Raw genomic sequence first — 14,022 nt, forward strand, 5'->3', positions numbered from 1 at the left:
CAGCTGAGACAGAAAACAAGTTGATCAGAGGATCAGACAGTGAGAAGTGCGGTCAAAATCAGAACCCTGAACCAGTGACTGCTCATCTTCATTTTCAAGGTCATAAGGTTTTTCCACAAAAAATTTTTCATAGTTTTTCAGTTAGTATTTGGGACTTACATTGCTCAAACCCTGGTGGATATGAAAATAGACATTCAGTCCCATGCTTATGATGCCATTGTATTAAATGAGAGGAATGGAGGGACCTGGATATATTTTTGGTTTGGCAAATTGTAGAACTATTTTTTTCAAACATTTGGGGTTTGGCTAAAACCAAAACTTATTTTGCCAAGCACTTTGGCCTTAATTTTTAAACCCATGTGTATTTTAAAAGAAATTCAATCTATATGTTTCTGACTCATTTACACTTAACTCATGAAAATGCTGTTTGGTAAGAGCTAGTAGATGTCCAAGCTAGTTTATGAGCCCTTTTAAAGCCTTCTTTTCCCCATTCTTACCAGAAAGTTGTATTTTGCCAGCCATAAAGAGTGTGAGCCCCAGAGGCCTGTGGTCAGTTTGAAATTTATAACCTCTGAAGGTTAAATGGATTTTAAGTTTGGAAAAAGGTTTTTCCCCCCACCTCCTCTTTTTCATATTAAGTACTCAAACAGGCTACTTATGATAAAGATGGGATCTTATGTCTCAGTTTCTGAAGGCTGAGGGTGAATAGTAAAGAATTCAATCTAACCACCAATGAACTGTCTCTAATACATGTCAGAGGAACAATATGACACTTTTAAGTTCCTATGGGCACAGATTCCAATCCAACATTCTAATGGAAAGTTTTATTAATTACTCTCAGGATAAAAAAAAAGAGGTAGGAATCAACATAATTCAAGTTGAACATTTTACCTTTGGGAGATTTGGTCATTAAAAAAAAAAAATCAGAGACAACCAATCCAGTTCATGACTTTTTATACAGTTAAAAAATAAGCTGAATCTACTAAAAACAACATTTGAATCAAAACCAGAAAAGCAAGAAGAACGTGCATGCATGTTGCAGTGACTTCACCCTCTGTCTACTATACCCTCAGTTGATGCTCAGATACCACTCAATTATAGTATTGTAGCAGGAGAAATCTTTTGGATAAAGTACTTAAAAATGGCTTATAAATATTTAAAATAAAAGCATCTAACAAATCATAATGACAAAGTTTCACATTTAACCACATGTGCTCCAAATATCTTGAAATGACTCTAAATATGGGTTTAAAATATCAAAAGGGCTTGTTGATGGGATGCAGAACTTTGCAGAGAAACCTAAACCAGGTCATTCTTGCTCCCACAACACCCAATATGCACAATTTTTAAAGTGTGCGTGTGTAGATTTCCTTAGAAAAAGATCATGTTACAGTTCTGAATTTCCAAAACAAGAGTTGAAGGATGAAATATAGGGTTTCCCCTTCTCTCACCAAATGCAGCTCAGCCACGTTGCTTCCAGATAATTTGTTATTGTAGGTTGGCTCAAATTTAAGACAGTAACATTTTAGAAACAGTTGGAGAACTAAGCCAGCTGCAAGGAGGATATCATTACAAATTGAGACACATGTTGTATGGGAATACCATTCATTTTCAATACCAAAAACACGTCTGGGGAAATAAGCCATGCAAATGAGGGAGAGATATACTCTTTAATTGCATCTTTTGGACATGAGGTCAATGTTTCATATCAAACGAGTCCATAAAGTGTGTTTCTCCCTTCTGTTCTTCTGTCACATTCTTACTTCCCTTTTTACCCAAAACAAAACACAGCTTGCTATCACAGAAAGACAACAAACCAGAGGTTCAAAGAGGGGAAATGATGAGACAACCATCGCAGCCAAGTCTCTGGATGGAATGAGGCCGGGCAGCGTGAGGCAGCTTTGATTGTCCCAGTCCTGACCCCACACCCACGTTCCCATCTCTCTATTCAGACTTGTGCGTTGGGTAAAATCTCACAGGCACATTCTTGCTTATGGCCACAGCTCGGTCCTAGGAGCTCAGAGATAAGGGATCTCAGGGGCAACTTGCCGAGTGTCCAAATTAAGAACATTTAGCACATGCAGGATCTTTTCAAAGCACAGGAGATTTATTCCAACGTTTGTTGTTTTCGTCCTTTGCTTCTGCTCTAGTCATTTTCACTAGAATCTTTTAAATGACTCTTGAAATAATTTGTGTGTGTGTGTTTCCCCTCCTTGCTGATGGGTTCATGTTCCCCATCCCGACCCCACCCTGTTTTTCCCTCAAGCAGAGTGCTGTGGAAATCCACAGATCTGGAGAAGAGCTCTCTGGGGTTAGTATTTAGAGCTGGCATCTGAGATGGCATTTACTCCTTTTTCTTGAGACTAAGACCATGTTAAATGATGCCAGGGCTAAATTGTTTATCTTTTAAAGCTAATTTATTTGTTTCTCTTAAATGGATTCCTTTTATGTTTGTGAGGCATTTAAAAAAAAAAAAAGTTTACACATGCAGAATGCATTGCCTTAACATGCATCCACGTATATTTATTTAAACCAGCAACAAAAGAATACAAAATAACTCTGTACGGGACAGGGTGGAGGAAGACAACGGTGGCCACCCTCAGCCGCTGACACAATCTCTTTGACAAGAGAGACTGGAAAAGGCGGTGTATTGGTGGTGGGGGTGTTCCACAACATGAGCTAAGTGTTTCATGCTGCAGTGTATTTTGGTCCTCAAACACCTCTGCCCTCCACGATGCTTGTCTGCATGGAGGTAGGTGTAAGTGATTGAACCAGGATGCCCAGGCAGTCACTCGAGCCGGCAAGGGAGCGATTCACTGGAAACTAGACGGGGAGCTTATTTCCAGTGCCCTTCTGGGCCATGGCTTGTTAATAACTAGTCGAATGCCTTCACCTTCCCAAGCACTCTCTCTCCAGGTGAAGAAGCATGTGCTAAGGAGCTATGGGGATTGGTGGTGCTCCCGGATATGGCCACACCAGCGCTCTGGTGTTTACTGATCTACCCAATTCTCGAGCCATTCCACTCCCTTGGCCTTAATAGCAGGGTTGATGGTTTTCCAGTGCAGGGCAGCCGCTGCCTACACAGCATAAACTCTGAAAGGCCAAGTGGCGAAGAAGCATTGAGCTTGTTCCTTTCCTCGCTTCCCTTTTCTGCTTTCCCCACAGATACTCACAGGTTATAGTAACTTGAAGAAAGGTCTGTGACCTTTTGCATTTTGTCACTAAGGCAATCTTACTGAGACAAGGGCTACATTATATGGCTGTAACAGTGATTTTGCAATATTAGGTCCACAGCAAAAATTGCTAAAAATAAATTCCAAGTTTTAAGGGAAATTTACAATTAATTCAGCTTCCTCAGAGTAACAAGAAAAATTTCCGCTCAGATACTGCTTGGTGATCATATAAAATAACCCTTCAGATATGTTAGATATGTAAGATACTTTTTTCTGAAGTCAAAATCTATGAACTGCTCCTCCCAAGAAAATGCCTCCACTCACAGGCACATAAAGCTTTCCACTAAAGTCCAGGGGGAGTGCGGCCGAAGGCTATGCATGGAGACCAGCTTCGGTTGGGGAGCCGCCACACAGATCAGGAGGTTGGCAGGTCAGGGCCAGGACTCATGCCACACTGCCTGACCTTGGAGTCCTCGCTAAAACTCGAGCACTAAGCGTTTCTCTGGCCTCACGCTAGTCACAGCCCTGTGAAGAAGGAGGGCTGTGATATATCTAAAGGAAATAAATACCCGATCACAAATGTCATTTCCTATTCCATCATAATTTGATTAAAATAATATCTAAAGTCAGATGCCTACACATTAAAACCTTCTTTCAATCTCCTTGTCCTGAAAGTTAAAAGAGACCCAGCAACACTAAGCGAGATGTGTCTAGGAGCAGCCTTGACACTGTTCATCCATAAGACTCTCCCTGATGAGTCTGCAATGATCGCAGCAAGCGCTCTCTCCGGTTCTCACCACTCACCTGTGTGCATGACACACACCTGGCTGTTCCTCACCGCTAGCTCTCTGAACCACCTGGACCTAGAGCTGGGCAGCCATCTGCATCCCAACAAACAGGCAGAGCTGCACCACCGGGGGTGATGTCGCCAATGAATGTTTCCAGTAACTAAGTACTGCTGCTGCTGCTGCTAAGTTGCTACAGTTGTGTCCGACTCTGTGCGACCCCATAGACGGCAGCCCACCAGGCTCCCCATCCCTGGGATTCTCCAGGCAAGAACACTGGAGTGGTTGCCATTTCCTTCTCCAATGCATGAAAGTGAAAAGCGAAACTGAAGTCGCTCAGTCATGTCCGACTCTTAGCGATCCCATGGTCTGCAGCCTACCAGGCTCCTCCATCCATGGGATTTTCCAGGCAAGAGTACTGGAGTGGGTGCCACTGCCTTCTCCAACTAAGTACTAGCACATTAAAAATCTCAAGTCTGGCACAGGATCTGAGCACATCCTATTTGTACTGATTTTCTCTTCTCAGTTGAAGGGTTTCCTCTTTTCCTCGCTTTTATGGTCGGCATCCATAGTTATATTTCAACTGTACGGACTTGACTTTGCAGACAGCCGACTCTCTCAAACTTAGCTGGAGAAACTGAACTGGCAAAAAGCTACTTGTCACCTCCATCCTTTGGGCTTCCCTAATGAGGAGAGTCCCCTGCCCTTTTCTTGAAATAGTCCTTTCTGGGATTGTAGCTCCGTGGTCAGGCTAATAATTAAACTCTAAACTCCAAAAAGTCAAAACTACAGCTCCCATCCCTTCTTCAGCCCTCTCAGAGCAAATAAAAAGTGGAAGGAACTCTAGCTGCTGGAGTTAGGGGAGTATCTTGGAGTGGGCGCCAGGGACAAGATTCTCAGATTTTCTTTCTGGTCTTAGAAACACATAAAAAATTTGGGAGCCACAAAGGTGGGGAGTTCTTGGTCTTGCCACTCCTTGGGGACGGAAAAAGTGAGGGTGAAAGGGTTACTCATGGTACACATTTTTTCCATTGATTATTTTACTTAAAGAGAAGATGTCATTTCCCTGGAAAATCAAGGAGGGGGGATATTTTCTTTTGAATAACTTCAAACATTTGCAAATGGTTACTGTGAACTCCCCAATGTACCATAAACAAGTGTAAACTGCTGAAATTCAGAAAATGTACAAATACAAACAGCTATCCCCCAAACTCCAAGGCAAAGACAAAGAAAGGAGTATTCCATTTATAAGTGGAATTCTTTGTGGAGAGAAGAGTTTGGGAAATGTTTATACATTGTTTTCCTTATTATTTGGGGGGATTTTATTTTCAGCTTACAGAAGCTGCAGAACTGGTATTTGGCATCTTAAAAGTTGAAGATTAAAGGAAGTTTCCAACCTTTTAAAATCTTCAACTAAACTTAATTAGTTCTGCATCTAGGAAAATATCTGCCTATTTAAATCACTTGTAATCATATCAACGAACAAGAATGCATAAAGTCAGGTAACCAGGAACAGAAACAGTCAAAAGGAAAAAACAAAACCCTGTGATTGCCGAGAACTAGCAAAAATGATGACTTCTTTGAAGGTAACAGCAGCTGCCTGGACTACTGATTTCAAGTTACAGTCTGCTTTGAATCTATTTTAAATTATTTTTTAAAATAGTAATACTGTATGAAAATGGTGGGCATAGCAAAAAGAATGAAAAACCTGGACGGCAGTCACTGACAGACTCGACGCCGAGAGATAATATGAGTCACCAACAAGCGCAGGGAGAATCACTCACCTCCGCCTCACCTACCACAACTCAGCCCAGGCTTGGTTTTGGTTTTTAATGCTTCCCCTTTGGCTTTAACTTGTCACCAAACAGTGTTCACTGTCAGGTCACAAAAGCCATGCAGTCCTTTATTTAACGGATGCATGTCCAATTTCCATAACCACACGCATGGGCCGGGTTTCTGAAGGCATAGAAGAAAAACAGCGCCGCATGTGCAGAGAAAATCAGGAAGGGTCAGAGAATGTGAGTGAATTACAGCAGGTTGAGACTGTGCTATGAGTTGACACGCAACTACAGAGGGCAAGAGGCGATGTGATTTAGAGGAGCAGAGGCGTTCTTCCCCCATCTTAAATCACTCGCCTTGTCACCCCGCTGTAGTTGGCAAAGACTGAGAGTCTCTGGGTTTAGAGAAAAGCTGTAATTTCTTGGGGAAACCCATCATAAAAAAGAACTTTCCAATCTCAGGGGGACTGTAGGTGATTTCGTCATTGCATCTTCTGAAATAGACTGAAGCCAGGTTAATATTTTTAGTAATGACTCCAGTCCACGTACAAGACCCTTGCCTGATTCCTTATTCAGAAATATATATCATCGAAATAGCCATCATATATTTCATGCTTTTATGTTCTTTTGGCCCCATGCTACTTATGGACTAGTGACACTCTCCTTGACCTGGTCACTTCTCACTTAGTAATGGTAGTAAAAGTTTTCACCCTCCTGTTCTTTAATGTCATTTGAATGAGTGACACTAGAATGTGTTTAAAATTACAATTCCTGATGCTTTTTTGGCTTTCTAAAGGCCATCACTTTTTTTTGTCCCACATCTTTGCATTACTCACTGCTTTGTCAACCAGATTAAACTATGCTGGCAGAGAAATTAGGGCCATTTTCAATTGAGGTGACTAGCAGAAGGCTGAGACTGTCTTTAGAGAACCAAACTTGCAGATGTAAAATCAAGAATTGGTGAGCTGAGTTTTAGTATTCTGCTCCTACTGACAAAGTCATCAATGAAAAACGAAGCCTCAAATTATGAGAAACCCTTCTTGCATCACCCAGCAAGTCCCCTTTCATGGGCTCCGAGCTTCCCAGGAAAACTCCTGGTTACAAGTCAGGTAGGTGTCTGGGTAAACATGCTGACTTCGAGGGACAATGGTTTGGACACATCACATCAAGTGTTCTTGTCCACATCTGTATTTCCTACTGTGAAGTAATGGGTTGGTATTTTTGTTTTTTCATTGTTCTTGCTGAAAAATACAACTGAAAATGATAAAAACAAACAAACAAAAAAACCACTAGAGAAGTTGGTGGGTAGGCTTAGTTTTTATCTAGGAAATTTCCCCCAAGACAACTGAGGTGAATAAAAGAATTTCATCAAGTAGGGCTTATTGTAGGGACCAATTAACCTATTCTCCTACAGTGGTTTAAAGAAAATGTATTCCCTGGAGTCAGACAGCCTAAATTTGAATCTCAACTTACTAACATGGAAATCTTGGAACCTTGGGCAAGTTACCTAATTTCTACATCTTAGTGTTCTCATCAGTAAAATGAAGACAACTGCCAAATGAATCCTGACCCAAAGAAATACTACTGAAAAACACTTAGAGAATGACCTGCACATACAAATATGAGCAACTGTTCTTCCTAAAAGGTCTGCTTCTCCTTGCCAGACCTCCTTCCTCCCAGTGTACATTGCCACCAGACTGTAAGTGCCTTGAGGACGGGCACTGCTCCAGATTCACTTTGTGTCCCCCAACCCACCTCCCTGACCCCTGCTCCTGGAAAGAGCTGTGCGCAAGCTATGTGCTCAGTAAACATTCATTTCCCCTGCTTTCCTCTCCTTAAAGAGCTGATAAACCTCAGCAGAACATTAGCCTGTTTGCTGTCCTTGTGGACAGAGGAGAGCACCCAGGCTTTGGGTCCAGCAGGCCTAAGTCGAATAACAATTCCCTCACTTACCAGCTTTGATTTGGGCAACATCTCCAAGCCTCATCGTCATCCTTGGTAAATGCAGACAATGCTTATTCCACCAGGATTGGCGGGAAGATCAAATGAGGCTGCATCTGGCTACAATGGGCAGCCACACAGGCTCACTGCCCTCCCCCTAACTGCAATTGTGAACTTGTTATTTGTCCTCTGCCTGGTATTAAGGAGGATTCCTGCCTCCGCCCCCGACCCCACCAAGGTCAGGGATGTATACTCTCACTCACTTCAGTGACTGTTGCCCTTTTCTCTGCCAGAGCCTCCCACTGCCTGGAGAGGTGAGCAGGCCATCAGCTGAGCTGCTGAGTCCCAAAAAGGGGAGAAGGCAAAGCTGATCGGTGATGCTTGAGGCCTGCCCTGGGGAATGCTGGCTGGGGACAAATGAAGGAAGAGATCCCAAGAACAGGAGCTGCTCCAACACCCTACCAGGCAAATGGGGCTGCATGGCCTGGGTTCAGTTGGCATAGGCATCTAAGAAGCTTAGATTTTCTTCTCATCTTGCAAATGGAATTCCCTGGTTATTGAGACCACTTGGTGAGTTGGGACATTCTGCCAATGCCTGTACCAGCTAGCTCCAGGGAGTGGCTCTGCTCACCTTTTACTCCTGCTGCTGCTGCTAAGTCGCTTCAGTCATGTTCGACTCTGTGCGACCCCATAGACGGCAGCCCACCAGGCTCCGCCGTCCCTGGGATTCTCCAGGCAAGAACACTGGAGTGGGTTGTTATTTCCTTCTCCATCACCTTTTACTACAATCAGTCTATAACCTCATGACTGAACAGGTACAGGTTCTGAGCAATCGTTCGCTCCTTCCTCCCTGCATCCTCCTCTACTTACAGACAGGAGCCTAAGAACAAAAGTGTAATTAGTAGACAGTGTTTCAATTCAGGTTCAAGACTGGGCTTTATCACTAAGTGACCTTGGGCATGGCACTTACTTGCTGTTGATTTAGTTCTCTCAGCTGTAAAATAGGAATTGGATGAAAATGATGGTAGTATGTGACCACACAAGGCGTAGTGTACAACACAGAACTCAAAACCATGATTGTCAACACAACTCTCTCTACCCCCTTTGCACGCATTTGCCTTATAAGAAGTAAGGAGCAGTGAAGTGACTCGTGCGGAGAAGAGCCCCGGTGGACATACAAACCTTTTACTTATTCTGATTTCTAATTCGGAGGCACCTCCTTTTGAGTGGAGGCTCCAGGTCCTCGGGCCCGGCGCTGAGCATGGGCGAGGAGATGATGCAAGGCGCCATGGCAGCCTTCTCCGCGGGTTTTGGCACAGGCTGGATCACGCAGCCCGTCTTGGGCAGCATCCGCAGAGCGTACGCGTGGTCCTCGTCCGCGGGGTTATTAAGGTTCGGGTCTGACTTGTCGCCCCCCGCCAGGGCCTCCTCCCCCATCAGCTTTTTGGCCGCCTCCCCGTCCAGGTGGCAGTTGGAAGCACAGTTGTTCTCCTTGACCGACTCCAGCTCGCTCACCGCCGGCTCCTCCGGCGACAGTAGCTTCTTGGGGGGCGCGGGAGGCGGCGGCGGCGGCGGCGGCGGCTGCGGCTGCTCGGGCGGCGGCTCCGCGCCCTTGGCGCCCTCGGCGGCGCCCCGCGTGCCGTTCACAATGACATTGCAGGCCGCGGCGGCCTCGGGGCCCGCAGGGGCGCCCGGGCCCGGGTCGCCAGCGGCGGGCGGGCTGCAGTGGCCGTCCCTGCAGCCGCCGCAGGTCCTGCGCTCGGCGGCGCCGGGTTCGCGCTCCGCCTTGACGTGCGCGTGCAGCGCGCGGTGGATCACGTTGTGCAGCCGGGCCCGGTGGCCCACCGTCAGGTCGATGACGCCGTCCTGCGGGCCCTGCAGCACGCCGCCGGGGAAGCCGAGCTGGCCGCCCGCGCCCGGGGGGCTGCCGGCGCGCCGCGTCAGGTCCACCACCTCGCTCCGGCCGTGCTCCGCCGGCGCGGGCGCCAGGCTCAGGGCCTGGCCGGAGCAGCCGGGCGGCGAGTCCGCGGACTTGGACGAGCCCTGCTTGGAGTCCCGGGGGGACAGGGAGTGTCCGCCTGGCTTGCCTCCTGCCGCCGAGGAGTCGCCGGGGGCGCTCGGAATGAAGTTCTCCCCGTTGCTGGAAAACCCGTTGGGGGGCTTGGAATCACTGACATGGGGGACGGGAATGGGGATGGGGATGGGCACGGGCAGGGGTACGATCACGGGGTATGGCACGAGCAAGGTGGGGGGCGGCACCAGCGGGGCGAGCGACGGCAGCCCGAAATTCATCATCTGGGGCACGGGCATCGGGCCATTTGGCATCATGCTCACCGGCGGGAAGGGGAGACTCGGCAAGGGTGCGCCGGGAGGCGGCGGGGGCAGCAGGCCCGGGGGGTTCCCCGGCATCGTCGGGGTGCTCGGGGGGTGGATGTGGGGCGACAGCAGGGGCCGGTGCATGGGGCTGGAGGTGGGGCCCAGGTTCCTGGGGCCGCCTGGCGGGGGTCCGATGCCGGGGAGCATGGGGTTGGACAGGGGGCTGTTGGGGTTGGAGGCGTGGTGCGGCGGGCCGCGGATGAAGGGCGGGCGGAGCTGCTGCATGATCTGTTGTTCCATGAAGATGGGCAGCGGGACCGGGCCGCGGTTGGTCATCACCATGGGAGGGCTGCGAGGTGGGACTCCGAGGGGAGGCCCGATGCTCGCAGGTGGCTGGACAGAGACAGGAGGGATGTTTGGAGTCTCGCTGATGGGCATGGACTTGGGCACTGGCGTAGGGATTTTAGTGACAGAGCAGTTGGCAGTGTCAGATGGAGAGACGGTGGTGGACGCCGATGGGCCAGGGCCCTGGCTTTGGCCAGCTGCAGCCCCCGGGGAGGGGGCCTTCCTGCGAGCATCTGTTAGAGGGATATTCCAAGAGTCTGGAGTGAGCAGCTGCACCCCGGAGCCTTCTGTTTTATTTTCCATGGGAGGGTGTAATGTGCTGCACAGCCCAGCTGGAAGATTGGCCTGTGTCTCTTTGTAGAAAATGTCCATTTTGTACTGATTGAGACATTTCGCACTGCAGAACTGAAGCCTTCTTTCCCCGTCCCCAAAGTCCAGGTATTCTTTTGTGTGTCTTATGTGCTTACACCAGTCACATACCTACAACACAGTAATAAAGAAGAAAAAAGATAAGCAAGCTCCTTTGGTGGATAGCATTTCATGTTTTACATAGAGGTTCTTTTCAAACTTTATCATAATTTTTCAACTAGGCGGAAGTGTTTCCTTCTAAAAGGTAAAATTCTTAAATGTTTGTAAAATGATTTCTCTTTGGAAGCCAGAATCGCTTTATAAATATTAACTCTTCAGACTAGCAATTACCACTGTCTCCTATTTTAAAAAAAGAAAAAAGAAACTGTGTTGTTCCCCTTTAAGCATGACTTAAAGGTGGATCTGACAAAGAGTACATATACCTGCCCATATATTTTCCCCAGTCAAAGAGGCTCATTGTTCATGCAAATCTAAATAGTTTTGGTGAAAAGAATTCTCCCAAAAGTTCAGTGGGCTTTGAAATATAGACCCTTAAAATTCTCCTCACACAAAGTCACTTTACACTATTGACTGTTGGATAATGCAGTTGGAAGGGGTGTGCTGTGTTAACCAATAACACATAGCACTGAACATCATTATGTCTGGCTTCCAAGGGGAAACTTGGAATTAGTCATGAAGTCTGTGTGAGGTTTAGCTATTCCCAACCTGTGATGTTGCAGCAAGCTAGAATTATTTTTTGAGCTGTTTGCCCACTCTCTCTCAGTAGTCAGAATTTTTGGTGACATTTCTTGGCAGGCAGTCTTATTTAACAACTTTTCAAACACCAGAGAACGTTTTCCAAAAGTTTTTATGGCTTTCCCCCCCTTCAAATCTACTCCTGGCAAAAGAAAGACATCACCAAATTTATTTTAAAGTTGGGCTGCAGAACTAATTAAAGGCTGAGAGCTTTTCCCAATTGGAAATCACTAGACATCAAAGTTCAAAAAATAGTCATTCTCGGCTTCAGAACCCATTACTTTGGAGAAATTATTGTGATTTCATTAACACATTAATTTTGCAACACCATCAGCTCTCACAGATGGTGAAGACATGATCTACAATTCAAATATGACTCTTGTTTGCACAAATGTCTTTCCTTCATATGGCATTTTAAACAAGAATTAATATGAGTAATCTTGCCATAGCTATAAACAGATAAACAGATGTCAAAATTTTCAATAGTTCTTTCAGTGCCTTACTTTTTTGACTGAACATTACACACACAATCTTTTTTTCTTTCTTTCTTTTTTTTTTTTTTTTTTGGTCATTTCCTCAGCACTCAAGCCATACAGCAGGAGAGGAAGAATTCTGAAACACAATGTAATGGTGAGTTCATTGAATCTGAATCTCTTTTCAATAAAGCCCTGGTTCCAATATTGCTCTGAATGGAGCCCTGTTTTTGTTGAGAAGGGTGTCTGTTGTTCTGTTGCTGGTGCATGTTTTTTTAACTATGGCAAACTGATAGCATTAAAAATGATAAATTTTAGTAATGATTGGTCACATAAACAATGCAAAAACAACATATGCTGGGCATTTGATTACTCATCTCATTTAACTCTCAGCTTTCCTAGACTGTAAACAGTGGTGGCAGGCTAGTGTGTGATTGTGAGTGTACACACTCATGGCAGATGTGTCTGTATGTGTAAATCCACTCTTTTCCTTCTCACCTTTCCCCCTGATATTGCAGGTAATATATTCGATGGTGTGAGACTGAATAACAAATACTCCTTGGCATACATTAGTTTTTTTGTTTGGTCTCATATCAAAAAACCCTTTCAAAATGCTTGTAGCAAAAAAACAAAAAAAAACAAAAAACAATACTAAGATACTCCTGTGTTTCATTACAGTGTTTCAAGTTTCTCCAGAATTAAGAGTTGTGTTTTTATTTTTATCACAGTTGGGATATCTAGTTTACAAATAAGCACAGAATTGCTTCTGATGAGAAGAGACACACAGAATCTATCAGACTCTTAAAATTCTCATCTAGATAAAGGTTAAATAAACTATTGAAAACTTGATGCTCATAAGTTATTGATTTTAAAACCTGATCATTTTTATAAAATTAATGTATAATGACATGACATTTAAATTCCAATATGAAATAAAGCCACCAGATTCTGTTTCAACATTAGGAATCCAGAGAAAGCCTAAAATGTAAATTTTTAAGCTTGAAGTGAAGGATCAAATATAGCTTCTTTAATCATGAACTAAAAGAACATTATCAATGAATTAAACTAATTAAAATAATATATTAAATTTTCTGGCATATTTCTTTTGGATCGTATTTTTTAACCATAAGGGGAAAGAGTTTTCTGAAATCCTTAATTGGTTTTCAAATTGCCAGACTGAATTATTTGCCTCCAGAGGATTCCTATGTTTCCTCAAGCTAAATAAATATTTTCAAGTAGAGTAACAAAAAATAATCTAAATATAACTTAAATGCTCTCCCTTCACTTCCTTCACTTTCAATAATTCATTGATGAATAAGGAATGCTTATAGATCTATCCCAATTATCCAAGGAGAGTTCTCCACCATATTTTATTTATTTCCTCATAAAAGGAATTACGGACATGAAAGTTCAAAGCAGATTCTATTTCATCAGGCTTTCCAGTTAAAGCAAAAGCCTAATGGTTACCTACTTGATTTTCTGCAGCATCTCAAAGGGTTTACGTAATATTGTGACAGTTTATGACTGTCTTATTTTGGGTAAGGAGTGTGAGTGTGTGTGTATCCTTGTCTTATTACATTTCAATTCTGAACACTGGTCTAAAAACACAGTAAAGCAATCTTTCTGATGAAGCGAAAAATTATTAGAGGAAAAAAATTGTCACTTAAGACATAATGAATCACGTCTGTCTTACAGGACACATCGTTTAAGATTGGGTCAATGAATTTATGGCACAAATGGCTATATCATGTGAAGCAATAAAATGCAACACATCATTCATTCTACATCTAACTAATGACACACTTCTCGTAATTAAAGATTTCATCATGAGAGCCTGAGCTGATTACTTAAGATGTCGTAGTTAGGTGAAAATATATACTGTAGATCTTTCTCTTTAATAAAATAACATTTGCATATCCATGAAATACACAGCATGTGTCTCATAAGCTATGGTTTTTCTGAATTGTGTTATAGGGTATCCTCCCTGTCTTTTTTTTCCACAGACGGCTTTAATTTTTTCTTTTTAACCTTTTGAGGCATTATTTTTTTCCTCATTATGCCAAGAAGTACCAAAATTCCTTCAGATATTTTAGAAGATAAAGAGTAA

At 44.2% G+C, this 14,022-nt stretch overlaps 1 protein-coding gene across 3 annotated transcripts in view; it reads right to left on the reverse strand.

Annotated features, from left to right (window-relative positions):
• Positions 1 to 14,022, reverse strand: part of LOC122685190 (sine oculis binding protein homolog) — a 165,275-nt gene that overhangs the window by 10,998 nt on the left and 140,255 nt on the right. For all 3 annotated transcript variants that reach the window (XM_043889760.1, XM_043889759.1, XM_043889761.1), the window contains one exon: positions 8,860 to 10,818. In XM_043889760.1, the coding sequence (XP_043745695.1) occupies positions 8,863 to 10,818 (1,956 nt within the window). In that variant the 3' untranslated portion in view covers positions 8,860 to 8,862. The remainder of the gene's footprint in view (positions 1 to 8,859; positions 10,819 to 14,022) is intronic.

Source organism: Cervus elaphus, chromosome 28, assembly GCF_910594005.1.
Source record: "Cervus elaphus chromosome 28, mCerEla1.1, whole genome shotgun sequence".
In the NCBI taxonomy this organism is placed as follows: domain Eukaryota; kingdom Metazoa; phylum Chordata; class Mammalia; order Artiodactyla; family Cervidae; genus Cervus; species Cervus elaphus.